The 24,141-nt window shown below is 44.4% G+C and overlaps 1 protein-coding gene across 7 annotated transcripts in view; it reads left to right on the top strand.

The window, feature by feature from the left end:
• The window catches only part of CSGALNACT1 (chondroitin sulfate N-acetylgalactosaminyltransferase 1), an 88,960-nt gene that overhangs the window by 27,508 nt on the left and 37,311 nt on the right, over positions 1 to 24,141 (top strand). For 2 of the 7 annotated variants that reach the window (XM_054030357.1, XM_054030360.1), the window contains exon 3: positions 22,227 to 23,134. In XM_054030357.1, coding sequence (XP_053886332.1) covers positions 22,501 to 23,134 — 634 coding nt within the window. In that variant the 5' untranslated portion in view covers positions 22,227 to 22,500. Of the gene's footprint in view, positions 1 to 6,144; positions 6,219 to 14,237; positions 14,336 to 19,897; positions 20,036 to 22,226; positions 23,135 to 24,141 lie in introns of those variants that run through there. The other 5 variants (XM_054030362.1, XM_054030358.1, XM_054030359.1 and 2 more) reach the window with 5 other exon arrangements.

Here is a 24,141-nt window from a genome sequence, read left to right as displayed (position 1 = left end):
CCTCCTGGATACTCGGTAGTTTTGCTTAACACAAATGATTGTTTAATTATGCTAAAATACAGCCACTTTCTAAAAATCCCATCCCACGGGATTCTCGCGCTTGGGCCTTAGTTTCCCAATGCCAGGCCAGCAGAACTCCTACAACTCTTAGCATTTTGACATCTGCTGGCAGCGGTGGAAGGACTGAATGCAAGCCATACCCCTTACTGTATTTCATGCATGTTACCACCATAGTCATAAACTCTGCCCTCCCAATGTCCTGGTCAGTTTCCTCTTGACTGTCTTCAGCAAAGAAGCTCCCATGCTGCACTTCTGCCTGGTTCCAGCTCTGCACTGGATGGGTGTCCTTTCTGGCACCCCTCCTTCCAGTCGGTTCTGAGCTTTGCTGAAAATGTGAGGCATTTGCTGGTGTTCAGCCCTCTTCTCTGCACCCCGTAAGCAGGTATTGTTTGCTGCCCTAGGACTTTGGGAGCCCCACATCCTCCCTCCAGCACCTCTGTGGCATCTAATTGTTCTCCCTGCTTTGAGATTTTCCTTTTGGGGCAAGTCTTTAAAGGAAGAAAGAGGACAGCATAACAACTTCAAGCATCTATGACCAACGATCTTGTCATCTGACTAGGAGTTAGACATAATCATAGAATGTCAGGGTTGGAAGGGACCTCAGGAGGTCATCTAGTCCAACCCCCTGCTCAAAGCAGGACCAATCCCCAGACATAGTTTTGCCCTAGATCCCTAAATGTTACTCTACGAAAGTCAGGGAGGTAGAATCTGGCCTCAAATTTGAATTCTCTTTTATCATTAATTCTTCCCAAGCGCATGAGTTACACTGCATAGGCATCCCACGACAATGAATTCCATTTGTTGCCATTTAGTCATTAGCCTCCTTCCCCCATCTCTCTCTAGCCCTCCTCGTTGTCTGCCTACATCCTCAGCTATATCAATTATCTCCCCTATCATGAGATTATCTGTGACTATCACACAAAGCAATTTGTATCTGCTTCAAGATTAAGATGTCAGTTAACCCGGGTCTGGGCACTTTTCCCTTTGATATTCTTTGTGTTGTATAAGACAATGCCTCTATTCCGCAGCCGCATTTTAACATTACAGTGTTAGGGCTTTAAAAGGGAAAATTTTGAAGGGAAGTACATTCGATTGCCCATTCCCTTGATATTCTTTCCCACTTTCCCATCTCCTCTCTATCACTGTATTCCACACCTTTCAGTCTACTCTTTTCCCTCCTATCTCCATTTACTAGTAAGAAGAGAAGCTGTTTTCTGATTCATAGTAGAGGGCAAGTGGTTTGACCAGTAACCACCTAGAACCTAGCTTGACGTGTAAGTGAGCAAAAGGAAACCCTTGCTTGGCGTCTCTAAATTAAATTTTACTGCAATCTTAAAAAAAAAATTGTTTGTCGGAACGAAAACCTCATAGGCTAGATTCTGATACCATAACTCACATTGAATAGAAGTTTATTTCATGCTTCAGTGTATTTGTATTCCAGCGTTACTGAGATTGGGGCCCCATTGTGCTAGGCACTGTACAAACACCGAGCAATAGACAGTCCCTGCTTGAAAGAGCTTACAGTCTAAATTGACAAGACAGACCATGTGTGGGAGGGAAGACACAGAGGTCAAATGACTTGCCCAGGGTCACACAGCAGGTGACAGAACCTAGTCTTCTGTTTCCATCCGTAGACAATGCTGCCTTTCATTGAAGTGAGTGGGACTACCTGCAGAGCAGAGAACAGTGCATTGGGAACAAGTGTGGCAGAATCTGCCCCTATACTTGTACAGGGACAAATTTAATTAGCCATCTGTTCATAGTAGACTCTTTTATCTTTTGCTCTTTTATATCCACGTTTGCTTTTACTGGAATATGCCGTGTACTGCAGTTCTAACAACTACTCAAAGTGGTTCTATTTTTAGCCATGTAATAATGGATAAATGTATGACTCTTCAACTAACAAGCTGCTTGTTAGCTTAGATTACTGTCTAATTTGAATTGAATATTACTTTATATATGGAATCAATTATAAATATTAACTAATGTAGGTGGTTTTGGATGTAGCAGAGATAGGCTTATAAAATCAAATGAGGAAGAACTTTTTCCATTTCTTTAACTCTTTTCTTGTCTCCTCTTCCCTCTCCTGTCTTTGTGTTTTTACTGTAATGGGTTATTCCTGTTTCAATGGAAGCCAGCTATCTTCTGAACAAACCCACGACTTAAAGTTGCTGAAGTACTGCATGTAACGTATTGCTACTGCTTTGCGTTGTGCTAAGGGGCTAGACAGTGACTTCAGGCACAGCCCTGAGCAAGGGCTGGAGTGTGAGCTGTGTCACCCCAGGAGTAACCCTGGGAGGTGCTGTGACTCTTAGAAACCCTTCAGAGTCACCATCCCTCCCATGCTCCTGGGTGGTAATCATTTTGGGCTAGGTTCACAAATGAACTTAGGCATTGCAATGCTCAGCATCACCGCATCTAACTGTTAGGCCTAGAAAATGACTAGGATTTACAAAGCCTGAGTTTGGTGCTCCCTTTTACCTTTTTACCAGTGGGTAGGGTGTTCATCTGGGAGATCCTGGGTTCAAGTGCCCCCCATCTGCCTTAGGCAGGAAGGGATTTGAACAGGGATCTCCTACCTCTCAGGTGAGTGTCCTAGCCACTGGGCTATGGGATATTCTGATGCAGGCTCTCTCAGTCTCTCCTGCTGAAGCTGATGTTGTGAAGGCCAAGACTATAACAAGGTTCAAAAAAGAACTAAATAAGTTCATGGAGAATAGGTCCATCAATGGCTATTAGCCAGGATGGGCAGGGATGGTGTCCCTAGCCTCTGTTTGCCAGAAGCTGGGAATGGGCGGCAGGGGCTGGATCACTTGATGATTATCTGTTCTGTTCATTCCCTCTGGGGCACCTGGCATTGGCCACTGTCGGAAGACAGGACACTGGGCTAGATGGACCTTTGGTCTGACCCAGTATGGCTGTTCTTATGTTCCACTGTGGATAAATAATTAGTCGGGGGGTGGGGGGTGGAGGTGGAAGAAGAAAGAGACAGAGAGAGACCGAGCACAAGCATGATAATGACTCTGTGGCTTGGTGGATAGAGCATTCACCCAGGATGTGGGAGAGCCAGCATCCAGTTCCCCCTCTCGAATGGCTCTTTAATTATTGACCCACAGTGGAACAGCTTCAAGTGGAGGGACTGAGGGAGCCCCCCAGCAGACTGTCCCATAGCTCAGTGGTTATACCACTCGCCTGAGAGGTGGGAACTCCCTTCTCCCCTGCAGGCAGAGGGCAGACTTGAACTCCCCCATTCCAGGTGAGTCCCCTAATCACTGAGCAAAAACTTATGAGGGAAGTGCTGGTGATCCTCCCCCAGCTGCCTGGCTGTTTTGTGCGAGCTTGTGTCCGGGGCCTGGTCTGCTAGATGGCCTTCAAGTCCGCCTACCACATTGGGCCTTGCAGGTGAGTTGGGTGGAGGAACACCTATCTTCTACCAATTTGTGCATTGCTCTGGGGCTTAGGAGTCCGGATGCCTAGAGGGAGGCAGTTATGCATGTGCTCAGAGCCAGGAGCATCGGCACCTAGGTAACTTTACTGCAAAAACTTAGGCACCAAGTGAGTTTAGGCACCTACAGACTTCGGCAGCAGCTAAGTGGGGGTTTGGTGAATACTAGTAGTGCCCGGCTCTGGGATTTAGGTACCTAAAGTGTCAGTTATGTGCCTCTGTCCCTTTGTGACTCTAGCCCTTACTGCTGGTCTGTACCAGGAGTAAATGTCTACTGTCCATACCAGTTCAGCTACCCAACTTATGGAATAACATTTTAAGGAGAAGATGAAACAAAGTGATAAATTAAAAAGATACAAGTCATTAGGAGCCAATGGTAGAATCCTAAGGGCATGACTCTCAGAACATGCCTCCCAGCCTGGCTCCATAGACTTGTGTTACTGGGGCTCACGCTAGCGCTCTACGAATAGTTGTGTAGACAGTACTTGGACATTGCGGCTCAGGCCGGAGCTCAGGCTCTCAAGGATGGAGCTCAGGGTCTTGAGTCCCTTCCCCGGGGTTCAGCACATGAACTTCAGCACAAGCTGCAACAGCTACACAGTTCTTTTCACAGTACTAGTGCCAGTCCGTGGACCCGGGCTGGGAGACTCCCTCCCAAACGCAGTATAGACCTGCCCGGAGAGCTGTGAGGGAGCTTAAGAATGAAGTATGAAGTTACAAAAATACGCAATCCCTCATTAAAATCCCCTGTTATACACCTCTACCCTGATACAACGCTGTCCTCAGGAGCCAAAAAATCATACCGCGTTATAGGTGAAACTGCATTATATCGAACCTGCTTTGATCCGCCGGAGTGCGCCGCCCCGCCCCCCGGAGCACTGCTTTACCGCGTTCTATCCGAATTCGTGTTATATCGGGTCGCGTTATATCAGGGTAGAGGTATACTGGAGGATTGGAGGGTAGCAATATTGTACCAATCTTAAAAAAGAGTGGTGGGGTGATTCCGGGAATTATTTACAGGAGGATTCAAAGAAGGATTAAACATTTATATGAATAACGTGAACATCCAACATTTTGCTTCATAGGATGATTTTATTTATTTGTGTTGTTTTTTAATAGTAGGGATACAAACCTTCCTAGTTCAGGGAATAAGCCAACCACTAACTGACAGGGGTTTGGAAGAAATTTTCCCTTTAGACAAGTCATATAAAGGGAAAGTTTCTTCCTAATTGTCTGCTCCAAAGAGTTCTTCCACCTTCCCCTGAAGGAAGAAGTTCCACCTTCCCCTTGCATCTGAAGAAGTGAGGTTCTTACCCACGAAAGCTTATGCTCCCAATACTTCTGTTAGTCTCAAAGGTGCCACAGGACCCTCTGTTGCTTCCCTTGATGTTACTGGCTATTATCAGAGATGAGAGATACTTTACCAGATGGATCACTGGTCCAATCCTGTCTGGCAAATTTCTCTGTTCCAATATATATATTTCAAAACAAAGTATTAAATCAGAGGTGCATAGCAAGCAGAGAAGAGGGTTAAACTAATAAGGCTTACACAGCTGGGTGTTACCAAAACTTGCAAAGAATGGAAAAGGTTTAGATAAGTTCCACTTATCCCAGGTATTCCTACTTCTGGGCTGGGAGGATCCGACTGTCCTGCTGCAGTTTCTGTCTGTCTGTCTCCCACAGTGCACCCCCTCTCCCCTGCCAGGGAAGCTGCTTCCCATGCATATCTCCTCCTACCTTCCTCTCTTGGCAAGGATTTTTAGCAGGTCAGTGTCCTTTTGATCTTAGGCCCACAACCCTAGAAAAAATAAACCTGTTAACCTGGCTGGAGCCAGGCAGGTGGACACGTCTAATTCATAGCAGACCTGCTGTTCTCTTAAGAACCCTAGAAGTATTTTCCCCAAGGATATCTCCTCTGTAGCCATTGTTTTATTTCCTGTTTCCTCTCCCTAACAGCCACTTTTGATTTAACTCCGTGTGGTCAGACAGAATAATATCAAGTAGATAAACTGAGGTACATATAATAGTCATATAAAATAATACAGGTATTTCTCTCGCTCTTTACAACGTTACACTCAGAAATCCTTGTGTACCGATCAAAGATTGTATCCCTTAGGGGCCAGATTGAGAAGCCCTTATTCACACTTACTCATTAGGTGAGCACTTACTCATTCAGACAGTGCCATTGAAACCAGAAGGACTAATTGCATGAGTAAGTGTTCCCTGATGTGAGCAAGGGCTCTAAGTGCTTGTTTTTATAATGAATAAAATGCTGCATAGCACTTACAAACACCCCCAGAAGAACCAATGGTGCAAATACTAGAATGGACGTTTTTAACAGGCTACAGAATCCAGTCACACTTTTTGCTTGTCGTTTAGAAAGTAGGCAGACCAGTGAGCGGATTAAATCGTTGAACTGATGTGAAAAGAGAACAGCTATTAGCTGTATCATTCTGACTTAAATTGAACTGGATTTGCTTTGGAAATGGGGTGATTTTACATTCTTCAGAAAGACTGTATTAAAGCAGGGGGAAAATCTATCCTGATGATTGCCTCTTTTCGACTCCTCTAGCATGCATAGCTGTGCCAGCACACATTCTAGCCAATCCTTGTTAAAATAAAAAACATGCTGTCATTCGCAGGCAGGTTTCCATATGAACAGAAACAAAAAACTTGCTAGCATAAAAGAAATCTCTTTCTCTCAACAATTCTGGTAGGCAGTACTTATTTTTCTGCTTTTCATCTATGTATGAATTTTGGAAATACTAACTTACGTATATTTTATTTCAGGAAACTCTTTGTTTTAGAAGGATAAGAGCTCTAAAAAAGTTGGCTTTGTGTCCACTTTGAGTCTGACTTGCTATATAGAACCAAGTCAGGTACCTTTATGGCGGAATTACAAATACCGTGGCATTTTAGCTTGTTACTGAAGTGTGTGTTTGCAACTTTGCATGTAATGCTAAGCATACATTTTTGTTTGTAATTTAAAGTTGTTGTGAGATGCTGTATTCTTAGGAACCTTTCAGGAAATGTTGATTTGATTGCAGGTCATACTTGTCCTGTTTTCCACAGTTTAAAAAAAAAAAAATCCAGCTGTTACTGGAGAGGGGAAGTTGACTCTCTTCCTTTGGGCAAGGAAGTCTTGATTAGTAAAGCAAGATGTCACCTGGATGAACTGCTGATATTTAACTCCGATTCTATGCTGAATTATTAACAGTTTCAAGAGCTTTTTAAAATTCTTTTGTGTAAACTACAGTTATAGATTGGGTTTTTTTTAAATGTGGAGACAGATGAAAGCCATTAACTTAGGGAATTACCAAAATCTTGGTGCTCCGCTAGAATTTAAGACCTTTAGGTGACTATAAATTGGTACAGTGGGTTATGCAATTTTGATCTTGGGTAAAATTTTCAAAAGTACATAAGTGACTTAGCAGCCTAAATCCCATTTTCAAAAGTGACTTAGACCCCTAGGGGAGTCTAAATACTATTGGCTTCCAGTGATACTTAGACTGCTAAGGGCCAGATATTTAGTTGCCTAACTTCCATTGAAATCAATGGGACTTAAGTGCCTACACACCTGTAAAAATCAGGCTCTTACCAAGTCTGTTTTGAAAATGGGATTTAGACGCCTAAGTCTAGCTGGTTGAAAATGTCATTGAAATATTTTTCCACCGGAAAATGCCATTTTGTCAAAATTGAGATTTTTCCATGAGAAATGGAGCATTTTGACATCAGAATGGAACATTTTAATTTTTCATTTTGAAATATTTTATAATATATTATTGTAATTTATAACATAAAAAATTGAAATTGGAACAAAACGTTTCAGTCGCTCCAAAGCAATGATTTTTTTGTTTTGTTTTGTTTTATGGGCAATTTTTGAATTTGTTGGTTTTCTGATTCGGAATAAAAACAAGTTTTAAAGAGTCAGAATTTCTCATAATATGGAAATTCCAAGTTTTGACCAGTTACACTCCTAAATCACTTACATGCTTTTGAAAACTTTACCTCTAGTTATGCTCTGTGTTGGAAGTGAACTATCAAAGATTTCCTCTACCTAAGGCTGTGCGGGGTCGGGGGGAGAGAGAGAAAAAGAAAGAACTGTTTCTTATATATAGATAGAAGTGACAATATCCTTTTGGAACAAAAATACCCAAAATGGACAGATACACAATTTTGAATGGAGAAAACTTCTCTCTCTCCTCCAAACCAACCTTTGCTGATTGGCATTCTCTGGCCACCTCTGTGGTTCATCTGTTCTTTCTCCAACAGTTATGAACTAGTCAGTACAGCTTTCCTGTTTCAGCATGGTCATGAAAGTGAGCAGACAATATCTGATTATATTGCTCTACAGCCAAAATGCTTCTGAAATAAATGTAGTCAAACTTTACTAATTCTGGGTCACTGAGAATGAAAATGATGCTTAAAATTGTTGATTGGCTCTAGTTTTCAAGATATGCTATTGGGTCAGTATATACGACCCTTGACTTGGGAATGGCGGAGGATAAGTGAGTTATAAAGGGAAGGAATCTCAATTTAAACCAGAAATGACTAAAATACATCTTTGACTGGATCTATGAATAAATCTGACTGGGTTTGGACAGTACTTGCTTTTTAGGCAAAACAATGAATGATGCAATCTGAAGCTGGTATTGCATCATACATGATATGAATTGCATCATGTTATTCCTAGAAGTCATGGATGATGCAATCATAACGAAGTTACATCACTCTGCTGAACAAATTGCCCTATATCAGCTCTAGAAATCATACAGTGTCGTGCTCTCTCATTTGTCAGCGTTTGATTTTGCAAAGGGACACATTTCTGTTTAGCCAAAGTGAGCAGCGATGCCTCGTACTTGTGTGAACAGTGCAGATAACTTCTGCTATGTTTGTGGTGAAGTGACTTTTGCATCACAAAAGCGCAGTATAACCACCATGGTTAAGAAAGCCTATGACCTTTATTTTGACTGCAAAATTGGAGATCAGGACAAGAGGTGGGCCCCACACATATGCTGCAACACTTGTGCAACATCTATGCCTTTTGCAGTGCCAATGATTTGGAGAGAGTCAACAGATCATACCAGCAATTGTTACTTCTGCATGGTGCCTCCAGTTGGGAAAGGTGTGTCGAAGAAGAAAAAGTGGACTGTGCATTATCCAAACATTCCATCAGCTATACGCCCAGTACCCCACAGAGAAGGACTGCCGGTTCCTAATGCACCAGAATCATTCTCACTTGAGTCAGACGAGGAAGAGGATGAAACTTCTGGTCCTGAACCATCAATGTCACAGGACCCACATTTTCTCCCATCTCCTCCTTTGAACCACACCTCATAACACAAGGTGAACTGAATGACCTTGTCAGGGATTTGGAACTACCCAAGAGTAAGGCAGAGCTGTTGGGCTCCAGACTACAGCAGTGAAATCTCCTGGCAGGTGATGTTAGGGTTTCCATGTTCCGTGACCGTCAAAAGGATCTTGTCCCATTCTTCTTCATGGAAGGTGATCTTATAGCCTGCAACAACATCCATGGTGTGACGGCAGCCCTCAACATCGTTCATGATCCAGATGAGTGGAGTCTGTTCATTTGATTCATCGAAGACAAGTCTTAAAGCTGTTTTACTACATAATGGCAATGTTTTGCCATCAATTCCAGTTGGTCATGCAGTCCATATGAATGAAACCTATGACAACATGAAACAACTTTTGAGGTGCATAAACTATGACCAACATCAGTGGCAGCTTTGTGGCGATTTGAAGGTTGTTGCGCTCTTGCTTGGTCTGCAGACTGGATACACAAAGTACTGCTGTTTTCTCTGTGAATGGGATAGTCATGCAAGAGATTCCCACTACATCAAGAAAGATTGGCCACTCCGACAGTCATTGGCACCTGGGAGGAAAAGTGTTCAGCATCCACCACTTGTTGAATCAAGGCAGATTTTGTTACCACCCTTACACATCAAGCTGGGTCTGATGAAGAACTTTGTCAAGGCCATTGACAAAACACAAGCAGCTTTCAAGTACCTCCGTGGAAATTTTCCACAGTTAAGTGAAGCTAAGGTAAAGGAAGGTGTCTTTGTTGGTCCTCAGATTCGTGAACTTCTTTGAGATGATGCATTTGACCATGCACTGCGTGGCAAGGAAAAGACGGCATGGAAAGCCTTCCGGTTAGTGGCAATAAATTTTCTCGGAAACAACAAGGCAGACAACTACAGGTTGTTGGTGGGAAACCTCCTCAAGGCATACAAAAGCGTTGGTTGCAACATGTCACTAAAGATACATTTTTTGCACTCTCATCTAGATTTTTTTTCCACCGAACTGCGGAGCATTGAGCGACGAGCACGGCGAGCGATTTCACCAGGACATTGCAACAATGGAGAAACGCTATCAGGGCAAATGGAGCCCATCAATGCTTGCAGACTATTGCTGGACAGTGACAAGAGATGCTCCATTTAATGAATACAAGAGACAAGCCAAGAAGCGCCGAGTAGACACTGAATAGGACTAAACTATGTACATAATAGTTTTTTGCCTTTTGTTTCATAATAAATTTTATTTATATAACCCTTTTGCTGATTTTTAAAGTGTTCCATAAACAGGACAGGTGAAATATTATCATGTAAAGCAACCATAAACACATGAAAAAACCTAGGTTTACAATTGATGATTAAAACTCTACTATCTCCACAATATACATAGACATAAAATGTAAAAACTTAAATATCTTAGAAACAGTAGCCAATCAGTTGTTTTAATGGTCATATTTGAATTCAGCACATCAAAATACATAATAAATAGCACATTTTATCTCTGAAGCAGGCGACTTCTCAAAAATTGTAGACCAGTGTTGTTATATGAGCTTTAAAAATAATCTAGAAAAACGACCCAGATGTCGTCTGAGAATTCGAGTACTCCAGCAGAGTCTCTCTCTTAGCTAAAGTAATGACAAGAAGTTACTAAATATCTGAGCTTTTTATGGCTTCTGCCCTGCCCCTCCCCAACACCTTCCCCATCCTGCTCACAGTGGGAGTGGTGTGGGGAGGCGTAGAAGATAGCTACACTCCCTCTAGTGGCTTTGCACTAGCAGAAATTCCCACTATACAGGGGAAGCTCCAGCTTGTGGACGTATCCTGGAGAACTCAGCCCTGTATCGCTATTGTCACTCCTCTATTGTTTGTTTGTAAAAAGGATTTTTAATGAGTATCTAATATAGAATAACAACATAAATGCTTTTTTCAAGGCAGTTACTTTAATTCCCTGTCTTCAGCTCCAGCTAAAATGTTGATTATGGTGGCATATAATTGAGCGCTATCTGTCACTTCTCTAAACACACTCTAAAAGTGTACCCAGCATTCCACTCTGCATAGAGGGATGGTTCGGTTTTCCTGCTTCTGGGCATGGCTTATGACATACAAGATCTATTCATTTCCATGTGCTGTATGTGCCTTGTTCATCCAAGTATGCAGAAAGGCTTAGATCTTTCTTCTGTAGTTTATCTTCCATCCCAAAGTGCACTGAAGTCAATGGGAATATTCACAGGCTTAAAGTTATGTGTGTGCTTAAGTACCTTGCTGAATCAGGGCCTAAACCCTGGCCTTATATGTATACTCAGGGTTTATATTTCATCCATGATCTGGCACAGAACCGTGAACATTTATCTTCTGGTACGTTATGATGTAAAGTTGGCAGAATCCCTAGAACCTCTGGCATAAAATGCACTGACTCAGTATATGCAATTTTTAAAACAATTCTAATTTATTAGTAGTTACAAAAACACTCACTACAAAGAGAAAAATTGGCTATCAACCATGAACAACAAACCTGCTTCCCCAGATGGACGTTAAGTCCTTCGTTTTCTACAGATCCTATCTCTACCAGGCTTTGCTATTTCTGGTAAGATTAGTCGTTCCACACTGAATTCTGGGTTTCCATCATGCCTGGCTCTTAAAGGGGCCACAAATTTCCTTCCTTGATGGAGTTCATCCAGTCTTTCCCTGTGCTGAATCACACTGTTGAACAAAACCGAAGAACGTTTGTGATTGATATCTGGGGGGGGGGGGGGGGGAACCACACCATGGTTGTGCCTTTCTCAAGGCAAAGGGCCACCACCGCATCAGAGACCAAACTAAAAATATACCTAAAACCTGATCCAGGATGATTCCTTCCCTTAACCAGCAGAGGTAAAAGAATTTTGTCTTGTTTTTAAGGTGCCCTATTGCAGCCCCGTCCACAATGACCATCGAAGTCATGTTAGAAGCTCAATTTAGCTTGACTTCAACCCTTTTGTAGCTGGGTGGCCCCGACTTGTGTCCCAAAAGGAATTAGATAACCATGTATTCTCTTTTAACAGAGCAAGAATGATGAAAACCCATCTCTAAGCCTCGGGGTTCTCCTTAAGGTCATTGATATGGTTGATGTTGTTACAGGAATATTGCTGTGTGCTCTTCCTTTTGTGGAGTGGGGGTAACATTGGACTGGGGGTTCAGCTCTTCTCCGTGGCACACAGATGAGTTGAGGTAGCACCCATGCATTGGCTCCCCCACATGAAATCTAAAGAAGAGGTTGGCTCTGCAGTTTTCCAACAAGGCAGATGACAGTCAAACGGCAACAGATCAGCCGAATAGTTTGTTAAATTTGGCAACTGCCAAAGGTTTATTAAAATTTACTCCGGGAACAACGCCAGCCAAATGACTGGGCTAAATTCCAGGTCAGTCAAAATCCAGATTGTGAAAAGTTAAGATGATAAATAATGGTTCGCAACAGTTTGGGAACGATCTAGTTATTAGACCCTCCGATGAGAAGTTGTTAATCAGAAATAGCCATTTTATAGAGAGGCACCGTCGTTGTTCCATTCCCATATTTGCTAAGGGCTACAGCATGAGAGGCATCTCTGAGGCAATCAGCCGCACTTTTTATATGTTGTACACGTGTTCCTTGGAGTTGGGGAGAAGATGTGCTCTAACACACTGCATAGTGGCAATGAATGAGGAAATGTGGCTGAAATGAAGAAAGTGGCTGAAACTTCCTGGAAAAAAAATTGACAAATTTGGTGTAATGATGTAATGCCACACGTGTTCACTGTGGGTATTGAACCTGAGACCTTTGGATCTTTAGGCATGAGCCTCTACTTCTTGAACTAAAATAGCCACCTCTGTTAGCCAATACAGGAGCAGACTTATCAGCCTCTGTCTGTGGCTTGGCCTGCACCCGAAGGGAACAGAGCACTACATGAAGTGGGCTGTGTTGGGATTCTCTGGTTTTCAGCTGTTCATGGCTTACTAGGTGGGAGAAGGCTGGCCAAGGCTTAGTTTTTCCAGTGTGAGCAGTGTTCCTCCTAGCCTCCTCCATGTTGCAAAGACAGCTTGGAAGTGGTGCAACTGTCAGGCGATTCCTAAGAAACCCCCGAGGGAATTATGGGAGTTTCCTAGAGAGTGGTGGGAGTTTGACCTCTTTCGCCCACAATTCTCTTAAAAGAACGCCTTAAAATGATGCCTGTTGAAAATCTTCCAAAATACAGCAGGCAAGGAGAGGTGCTGAGACTTATGGGGGACATATTGGGGGGGGCACTGAAGCTCAGTGAGTTTAGCAGAGCGATAGTGTGTCCAGGTGCCTTGTCCACCGTTCAACCTGACGATAGTGGATGCGCCCAACTGTCTGTGCTTTGAGCTGTGAAAAACAGCGGAGTCCTTTACAAATGGCAGCATTCTGGTGTGAAGTGTGTAATTTGGAGGGTGTCATTAAGATAAAATAATAGCTCATTTTGTGAAGTAAAAGGCATGTTGAATTATTTGGGGTGGAGGGACCACACACAGCAGCTAAATGGAAAAACCTTCCGTTTTGGAAGGGTCTGGTTAGGGTTTGAATAATCTCCCCCTAAGCGTTTGTTTTTCTTAGCCTTAATTTTGAATGGCTTGACTTTCACACTTCTTTGCCTTTCAACATTCTAATAATGTTATTTTATCCGGACAGAGTAAATGCTGCAAACAAAAATCTACCTGGATTGTAAGATCACTGGGGCAGGGTCTGTCCTCTTTGTTAACTACCTGTACGGTGCCTAGCACACCGAGGGACTGATCTTTCATTGATGTTCTGTAATAGAAAGAATAACAACACTTTTTTTTTTTCTGGGAATAGTATTTTTTGCTTTTCTTGTGAAAAATGTTTTTGATATTCAAAACAGCTTGTTTATTGAAGGATGTCCAGAACGGTAGCACGTTTGCCCCTTTGCTGCCTGTGTCAGAGAATTGCTTCAAGAAACATTTAGGCTGTATCTCATCTGAGCAGAGAGTGCTCCTGGCCTCAGAACTAGAATCTCCTCTGCAACTCTGTAGCAGACAATGCAGTCGAGATAAAGTTACAGCCCTATCTCACTAATGGGAAACCAATTAAATTAGTAGCACAAGGATATAAAGAGTATTGATGGAAGGAAAAGCAGCGTGTTCCACACTGACTTTTTGTGCCTCTCAGAATTAGAAACCCATTGCAGTATGTTGAATTTAAAACCACTGTCTTTACTTCCAGTTTCCTCCCTGGACAAAACCCCACGATAATACTTCCATGGTCAAGGACACGCTTGTGGGGATTTTTTGATTGTTTTAAGAACCACATTATATCTTTATTTGGGAGGAAAAGACTGGACCTTAACTGTGATTTATAGGAAGAAAACAAAGTAATTGTGTCTCTGTGGGCGGAGTCAGTTACAGAGCATTTTAACACACAGGCACAAGCAGCAACTTCTCTTTCTCCTTGGGGTTACGAAGGGCAGTGCATAGTTTGTATCTCTTTGGTGAAGAACTCTAGCTCCAAAGGTTAAGAAGTCTCTGTACAGTAAGTTTTTCTCTTTTCTCCAAGGGTATGGTATGTGCTATTTATACTTCGATTCTGGACAGGTAATTTTCATAACTAGCCTTTATCTGCATTTCAGTGCTCTGATTCCAAACCAAGTGTGGTAGAGTTTGAAGTGTCCAGGGGATCAGGGCTGCGTGTCACTAAGAGATCAGTATTCTTGTGTATAATTTATTTTAGTAACTTTGTACCCCTTATCTAACCTGTCCTACTGCTTTGTGAATAGAGCAATTATTGCTCCAGGGACAAACCTCTCAGAAAATGAAATATGCAGTCAGACCAAAAAACAAAAAAGCTGGAACAGCTGAGAAAACACTTTTTAAAGGTGTGGGGGCACTTTCATTTTACATTGTGATGGCAAATGTTCTATTCTGTGTGTTGATGTTATGCAAACTAACCATATTATCTGTATAGTTTCATGAATGCATATGGGGCTTTTGTGGATTGCGCACTAGGAGAAAGGGCCGGGTACAGTGAGGGTACAGTAAATTTATCAAAGGGTTGCCTTCTCTCCCCTGTCTTCTGTTCAAATTCCTACCCCTCACCTCTGGACAGACAATTTAGACAAGGCAGACAAAAAAGACAGGACTCTCTTGGAAGAGACTTGGGGGAAAATCCCTGGTCAGCCAGTTAGAAGAAGTCTGTTAAGATTTTCAGAAGGTTTTCTCACCCAGTGAAGGTACGTTTATGTTCTTTGCTCCCAGAGGGTCTGATTCTGGACTCCTTACTCATAGTGGGTAGCATCTCACTCTGTAGTAGCCCAACTGGCTCCATTTTGCATATGGGCACTGTGCATTGAACTGCTGCATTTTGTTAAAATGTTTTAAAAGTTCAAGCAAAATGCCAAGTGCTTCAGGGTACAGTACAGTCCTAGCCCCTGGAGGTTTGGCTGAATGACATGAGCTGGGAGTTGGGGGGGCATTATCACTTCCTTCCTGATCTTTTTACTCATAGATACTGACGTATGCAGTTCATCGGTCGAGGTCTCTCACACACACACAGATTAATCACAGCTTCTCTCATCCCGAGTCCTTTTACCAGGATTTCAGAAGCTTTAGGGGGATAAAGTGAGAGACTAGCAGCAGTCACTTGGGGCAGTGGCGGAGCCACCAGGGCCCAAGAGCTGTGGTGTGAGCGGCAGTCATTGTAGGAATTACACTGCTGAGCCTGTTAAAATATTTAGCATTCTCTGTGTCCCAGGGGCTGGGAGTCTGCCCTGCCCTGCCTTGCAGATAGCGTTCCATATGTCATTGGATCTTCAGTGGAGCAGCTACAGTTTCACTGGCAGCAATTTCCTCTGGGCTGACTTGACGACTTTGCAGTGATAACACTAGGTCATGTGATAAATTAATATTCTTTATACTGCAGTAGTACCTAGAGTGCCTGATCAGGGCCCCTTTGTGCTAGGGGCTGTACGCCATAATGAGAAGGAGGTCTCTGCCCCAAAGAGCTCACAGTCTAAACTGAGGGGAACCTGCTCACCAGAAGGCACAACGTATACCCCAAACTTGGGGAATTAGAGGCATTTGTACCTCTCATGGAAAAGGAGGTGTAGAGAAGGTGGAGAGGTTGTGGACAGTCCCAGTATATGTGCATGGTTTTCCCAGCAGAATCTCTAAGCCCCCAGCCTGTTCCCAGGGATAGCCATCAGCTCTGTGTGGCCCTCTGGCCCTCTTTGGAGCTGCCATTGACTCTGTTCCATGCTCCTGAGATCTAGCTGTCCCCTCCACCAGTAAGTCCCACTCAGATTTCCACTGGGAACCCTGCTTTCTGTGGAGGGAAGGAAGCCAAGCTGCCCTCCCATTTCCATCCCAAGAACACCCCTCTGGACCCACACAGCCATCCAGAAGGTCTCTGCACCGTTTGGGGACAGCAGGACTGTGGCTGTCCACTCGACCCCGTAATAGACGTTTTGGCATGCAGTTCTCAGTTTGTTTTTCTTTCTGTGATTCCGTGGTTGGTATTTGGAGCCAAAATGCTGATCCGAAATGCATGGCTCTCTACATCGTTTTTAACCTCCTGAGACAAATCCCTTGTCATTTGAAATGCTTCTAAAACGCCAAATGCTGGAAGGAAGCAACAGGGGTGTGTGTATTACCCAGAATTCCATGGAAACAAAATGTGGCCCAGATTCCGCCACTGAGCAGTGCCTTGTGCCACGAACAGACCCACTGATTATAGTGAGGCTATTCGCAATATAAGGCCCTACTCACGTGGGTGAGGGTGGCTGCATCTGGCCCTGTGCTGAGAGCAGTGCTATGCACTGCTCTGTGTATGGCATGCAAAGTATATGAAAAACACCCAGTAGGCTGGCAGATTACTACATCTCTGCTACCATTTAGAATTATGGATTGTGACTCACCTGTACATATATTTTATCTGCTTTAATCTCTCAATATCTCTTAGCTAATAAACCTTCCTTTTCTTTTCTTAGATAATAAACCTTTAGTTACTTTACTATAGAATTGGCTACCGGCGTTGCCTTCGGTGTAAGATCTAGGGTACCAAAATGCTGATCTTCCAGGTCTCGGTTAACAGCACAGAGTAATAGGGAAAATGTTCCTGCATATATTGGGTTAAATTACATTAGAGCATCAACACTTTCATTCACTAGCCATGATCAATGGGATTTCATTAGTGCTGCTTGCTTCAGATAGACTAATATTAACCATTGTGCTGTCTGGAGTGCCTGCCTCAGGGCAGACTGCCCAAACTGATGGTGTACTCTGTGATTAGATATCACCAAGCCAGTAACAAATGTGAACTCCTGGATCACTGTGACAGTCTTACCACGGAATCAGGTAGTCCCCTTAGACTCTCAGGTCTGTCTTGCCCTCCAGGCAAGCTGGACTATGTGAAAAACGGTTACTTACACCAAAAATCACACCATATTTGGTTGCTCCCGGTCTCAAGAGACCAGCTACTTACCTCGGATCAATTGGTACCCTAGATCTTACACCGAAGACAACGCTGGCAGCCAATTCTATAGTAAAGTAACGAAAGGTTTATTAGCTAAGAAAAGAAAAGGAAGGTTTATTAGCTAAGAGATATTGAGAGGATAAGCGGGTAAAATATATGTACAGGTGAGTCACAATCCATAATTCCAAATGGTAGCAGAGATGTAGTAATCTGCCAGTTTCCCAAAAGTCTCTCAAGGCTACCCAGAATAACCCTGTGGATCTCTGTCTTCTCGTTCAGTTAGAATCCAGCCTGTCCCGAGATGAAGCATCTTTCCCTGAATCCATACCTATAGCTTCTTCTCACAGAAAACAAGCTGCCAGGGTCACTACCCACGTGGGCTCTTCCTTTGATGATGGAGAGTGAGGAATGCATTTAGAGTCTTTGACCTCCAATCCTCACTTGTTTTGAAATTAGCACTTTTCTGTTAAAATTCTTCATTTGCATTCCACAAGGCTTCTTTCTTGCTTGGTGGGTTATTTAGTTACAGGGCTGTACACAACGTAAATGTTTGCTATTATATTATAACGGGATATAGATAAATGAAAATAATGCCAGTAACATCCCATTAGTTTTCTTGACGTTTAAACACTAAATACACTTAACAATCACTTTGATCTATACTAATACACAAGTAAATTGGCCTGGGGCTTTGGCATGAGCTGGTACCCGGTCTGCCGGAATCACAAGTACACCGGACCCTCGCTAGAACGCGCATCTATATAGCGCGAATTCGCATATAACGCGGTCGCGGCCATGGATCCCAAATTTAATTACTTTAATTGCAATTCATTTGAACGCGGTCCCCGCATTAACGCGGTACCGCGCATGGCTCCCAATTCCCGCCTTCTAGCAAGGGTCCGGTGTACTTAATACAATTAGATATCAAGCACCACAAACACACAGGCATTCTTATGTCATTTTATGGAAAACCTGAGATTGCAGCTGTTTCCCCAGCTAGAGACTCTCCATGTTCTGTAATCTGCTACACATCTTGTCCTCCTAGAGATCCCCCGCACAGTTCCTGCTCTAAGCTTGAGGGCTGCTGCCCAGAAAATGGTACCCTGTCACAGAGACAAGCGGGAGGACACTCATTTCATATCCTGCTGTCAGCTGTGCAAGCAAGGCAGCAGAACTAGCGCTTGTAGCCTGCAGCCCTTGAGTGATCTAATAGGGCTGCTTGAGAAGTTGAGCTAATCAAGGAAGCTGATACATTTAAATGAGCAGATGTGACATGTTGTGGGCGATAGGGGACAGTTGTGTCCCGTCTGTATTCCCCCCACCACCACCACACACACACACACACACCACACACACACACACACACACACTCACTCCCATACAGCACAGGTCAGTGTGATACCACGGTGGAGTTCCCACAGCATCCATTTCTCTCTTGCTATTGGAGTGTCGGTTCAGCGAACAAATCAGTCAGACTACAGAGTATCCTTGAAGTGCATTTAAAGATAGATGTCTGACAAATGAGATTAAAAAATCCCAAAAAAGGAGACCGGGGAGGAGGGGACCCCCTAGACAAAGAGCTGTATGTTTGAGCAAGCATAGCCATGGATACATATTGGAGGGTCAACACTGGAAGAGCTCTTTAACCAAAGCCCTAGCCTGATGCCTCTTTGAGAACTAAAACGGGGTGTTTATCTAAGACATGGATATGTAATTTCGGTTTATGCTCTGTTAGCACAACTAATCCTTTCACTGAAGTTCAGCGTATGCCAATGCAGTCAATGGACTGATTGTGCGAAGTGAAGCATACGTACACAGCAGTTTTTTATGTACTACATCCTACCATTTCCTGCCCTTGCCTCGCTGCCCACTCCCTCTTGCAATCCTTTGGCCACATATGTTCGAGAGTTAAAAATGCCCAAATTAATTTCTGTGCCTTGAATAGCTCCCTTGCATTTCAGGAGACCTGCTTTCATAGCGCATCTGTAGGAAGCAGCTGCGCTCCAGCCTTTCGCAGAACAAAAGGCAAATTGAAGAGGTAGGCAGTTGACAAATGTGAAAGGAATGAAGAGGTGTTACCATGTTGACAGCACCTAGTACACTATGTGCATTTTCAGTGTGAGTGACGGGAAGTCAATTAAAGAAGAGATGATTATGACCAAGTAAGGATTAGCTGGAGCTGGGTGAGCGGCTCTTGAGAAAAGATCATCGAGAAAAGGCAAGGAGAGGTTGATCCACAAGCTCATCTCCGCACTCTCTTCCTGCTGCTCTGAATGTTTTCGTCTATTGCAACAATTCTCCATTGAAATCACTGGCATTTTGTGGGAAATCTTATAAATATTTTATCAGCAGTTCAGTGTCACTGAATAAGTAGAGCTGTATTTTTACAGCCTTCCCCGCAAACAAACCCACACGCCTAAGTGACACCATACAGCTGTCAAATACTGATTAAAAACTAAAGGGCCAGTCATTTCAGTGGAGAATTGCTGTAGTACAAGGCACCAGGGACAATAGAGAGATGGGAAGCCAAGGTTCATACTACAGGTAGCTTTTGTGTATTTTTTTTTTTTTTGTGTCTGTGCTTGCAAGACAATTTCACAACCTTCCCATCTGCTTTCTATCCAGGAATGATCATGTGGGAGATGGCTTGAGCAAACAATCCATAAACTCAGCCTGCTGAAAGTCATCTTGAACCAACAGCGTCTTCCTCCACGATTTAAGAGAAGAATGTGTGTACCTAGCTCTTTTAGGTGACCCCCTCAGGTCAGATTGGCAGGAACCTTTGGGGTTTTGTTTTGTTTTTTCCTCCTTCCTCTGGGGTATGGATCCCCTGCTGGCATCTTCTGGGCATATCTCACCTAATCTATTCTCTGTTGTTGCAGGGACCTTGGGCCTTGGTAGCACCTTGAGCCCTCCTGTTCTCTGTCTGCGACACACAATTTAGTTTCCTGAGGACTGAAATGTTTTGGTCTGCTAAATTCTTTGGGCTCAATATAGAGATATGAGGATGAAAGTCAATGGCCTATAGGCTGTGATATGCAGGAGGTTAGACTAGGAACCTCCTGACTAGATGATCTGATGGTCCCTTTGGTCTTAAACTTTATGAGCTATGAAACTCACATCCACAGCTTTTTACTCATTGTCCCTTAACGTTTGCTCCTACCTCCTTGTCTCCACCTCCATTATATGTACTGGCCTGATCCAAAGCCCGTTGAAGTCCATAGAAAGAACCCCATTGTTTACAGTTGGGTTTGGGTCAAGACCCAGCAATGACCCTAGAAGTTGTATTATTCTCATGACTAAAATATGTTTATCTTGGGATCTGTCATTGTGGGGATATTTGTAGCTAGACTGATGCAGCTGCAAGTAACTGAAGACCGTACCACAAGACAGACATGCAAGGGGGTAGGGTTAAGGCTAACTTTGATTTCATGACTTCTGAGAGCTTAGCAACGCAAATGTAGAGTGGAATTTTCAGTAGCTTTCAGCTCTGCTCCCAGTGAAGTCAATGCTCAAATACTTCAGTAGCAGCAGAGTTAGGCCAACACTGAATGAGTTTGAAAGTCCCATCCATAATCATTTCTTCACATAATTTTTTGTATAGCATTTCCTAGGATTTTTTTTTTTTTTAAAGAACAAAATAATCAAAAGATACCTCCATTATTTACTTAGAAAATTTTCTTTAGATATTACGGAATGCCACAAGTGAAACTGAGGCTGCAAGCCTTGCTGTTGATAATGTTATGTACCCTGCACATAAAATCTGGCCAGATATATCACAGTGCTGAGCTCCTTTGAAAATCTTAATTAGGAACCTGTGTGGGAGCTGAGCTTGCTTGGAAATCTGGTGCTGATTGTGGGTGCTGGGGACTTGAAAATGTGAATTTGTGCTCTTTTGAAAATCTGGCCATGAGATCGCAGCTGCAGGCTTCCTGAAGTGTTTGTAGGATTTAGTAGACTTTCAGGCCTAGACCTTTTGTCCAGTGGGCTTGTCTCCACGGCACAGCAAGGTGCACTGCTGAAGAGCACCAAGGTGTTAAAATCATAGAAGATTAGGGTTGGAAGGGACCTCAGGAGGTCATCTAGTCCAACCCGCTGCTCAAAGCAGGACCAATCCCCAACTATTTTTTTTGCCCCAGATCCCTAAACAGCCCCCTCCAGGATTGAACTCATAACCCTAAGTTTAGCAGGCCAATGCTCAAACCACTGAGCTATCCCTCCTCCCTATTAGACCCGGCTAGCATGCAGTAAGAGTTCCCTAGTGTGCTTTAACTGGGACTACTCAGTGTGTCTAAAGTTTCATAGAGGTCAATGCGAGAAGGGGCCTTGAGTTCATTAGCTCATCTACTCTGACCTGCACATCCCGGGCCATTGCATTTCACCCAGCTAACTCTGTGTTGAACCCAATGACTTTGGTTAAAATAAAGCAATTTAGTCTTCAGGAGACCGAGAACAGGAGAGACCAAGGTGCAACCAATGCCCAAAGCCCCTGGATGGCAGGGAACTCATGAGGTGAGGCCTGCTCAGATAATCCTAGCAGGTGATCCATGCCTAGGATGACCAGACAACAAAAGTGAAAAATCGGGACGGGGTGCAGGGTAATAGGAGCCTATATAAGAAAAAGACCCAAAAATTGGGACTGTCCCTATAAAATCGGGATATCTGGTCACCCTATCCATGCCCCATGCTGCAGAGAAGGGGGGGGGAGGGGGAATCCCAAGCTACCACATGTGTATGTGATTTCCAGGGCCAGCGCCTTAGCACCTCACAGATTTAGCATTGTCCACAGCTGACGAGCCCGTCACAGCATTCTGCACTGCTTAGGCAACTCTCCAAGGCACAGCAGGAAATGCTACTGCACATGTGCACAGTTACCGCCCTCGTCCCTTCTCGACCACTGCCCAGACTATGTTGCGTATGGATCCATAACTGGCCTTTGTCGCTTGTCTTTCAGGTCACCTTTTGCCGACTACTGCAAGCTGATAAGATAACAATGGGAGTGACTGTGGGGAGTGGCAGGTGTCACTCGGCTCACAGCTTCTCCTTTGCAGCTGGGCTCTTAGCACTGCCAAGTACATGTGAGGCTGCACCTGATACCCGAGCGGAGCATGCACTTTAGAAGGAATCTGCCAAACCCACTCGTGTACGTACATGCATCTGTTTAGGGGCTCTGTTTGGACACACACAGCAATGTAGGTGCTGACGTACCCACGCCTGCTCCCGGAGAGATGATGGTTCGGCGAGGGCTGAGTGCCTGGCTCCCTCGGATGGTCGTTCTGCTTGTGGTGCTCTGCTCTGCCGTGTCCGTCCTCTACATGTTGGCCTGTACGCCGAAGGGCATCGATGAGCAGCTTGCATTCCCCAGGGCTAACAGTCCAACGGGAAAGGAGGGGTACCAGGCCATTCTGCAGGAGAGGGAGGAGCAGCACCGCAATTACATCAACAGCCTCAAGAAGCAAATCGCGCAGCTGAAGGACGAGCTGCAGGAGCGGAGCGAGCAGCTGAAGAGCCTACAGGACCATGACACTGACTCGCTGGGCCCAGGGCTGGAGCGCAGCAACCCCGAGAAGACCCCCGCCGACCTGCTGGAGTTCCTGCGCTCCCAAATCGACAGAGCTGAGGTGCACGCCGGTGCCAAGTTGCCCACGGAGTACGCGGCTGTGCCCTTCGAGAGCTTCACCCTGCAGAAGGTGTATCAGCTGGAGACGGGGCTGACACGCCACCCTGAGGAGAAACCCGTGAGGAAGGACAAGCGGGACGAGCTGGCGGAGGCTATTGAGTTGGCCCTGGAGACTTTAAACAGCCCAGACAGTGACAGCAACGCAAATCATCACATGTACGCAGCCTCCGACTTCATAGAAGGTTTGTACCTGTGGGAACAGGGCTCCTTGTTAATGAGGGAGTTTGGTGCTGGTGAATGTCTCTAGTGTTCCCATCTGGGTGTCTGTCCATCCTCTGTCTATCCACAGAACACACATAGTTCAGACAGCTTCAGCCACAGCTTCCCAGTGCTATCCCCAGCCAAAGTGCCTCACCCCTGACCTGAAGGGCTACCTCTAGAGATCAGGGGTAATGTAAAGGGCATTTCTACTCTGAAAGGTGACTTCATAAAAATTGCACCTTCCCCCCCCCCCATCACAGATCTGCTGTCTGTGTGTATTCCCAGGTTTTTACTCCTGCTAGCACTTCAGAGCAGTGCAGCAAGGGCGAGTGAGCTGGACTCGCTCCTGGCTTGTACATAATCATTAACTGAAATGATAGCTAAATTTCAGAGTTTAAGTCCAGGAGGGATCACCAGATCATCCAGCTTGGCCTCCTGTACATCACAGGCCACCATCACCCACACCCAACACCCGCACAGCAAACCCAACAACTGAAAATCAGACCAAAGCATTACAGCCCCCAGGAGACTAAACTATTGTGTGGCACAGGCAGAGAATAGGAGAGACCAAGGTGCACCAATGCCTTAGCTTAGCCCTTAGATCCCAGGTTGAGTTTGCAGGGCTGGCAGCTACAAACCAGCTTTTTACTCATCAATTTGAGATGGTGACTGGGACTGTTTCCCCCCAGGGTGCCACCTGGAACTAGGGTACCACTGAACCCCCCTGACCCACCAGCCTGAGCTCCCTTTATACTGTATTGTTGTGACCAGCCTGCTCTTTCACCAGCACACATACAGGTAGGGGCACACCCCGCTGCAGTTACATGCAGATGCTGTGATCAGCCCTTCATGGGAAGGCTCCCAGCTAGGGAACTTCCCAGCTACTCAGGCATGCACCCCCTCTGGAGTATAAACCCAAAACTATACCGTGTTGCGCTGTACAGGGAACTGTACAGTGTAAGCTCATGAAATTCGCCCCCTCCCTCAA

Source organism: Malaclemys terrapin, chromosome 5 (assembly GCF_027887155.1).
Source record: "Malaclemys terrapin pileata isolate rMalTer1 chromosome 5, rMalTer1.hap1, whole genome shotgun sequence".
In the NCBI taxonomy this organism is placed as follows: domain Eukaryota; kingdom Metazoa; phylum Chordata; order Testudines; family Emydidae; genus Malaclemys; species Malaclemys terrapin.
Note: the sequence above shows the minus strand (reverse complement) of the source record. Positions and strands in the feature narration are given on the sequence as shown.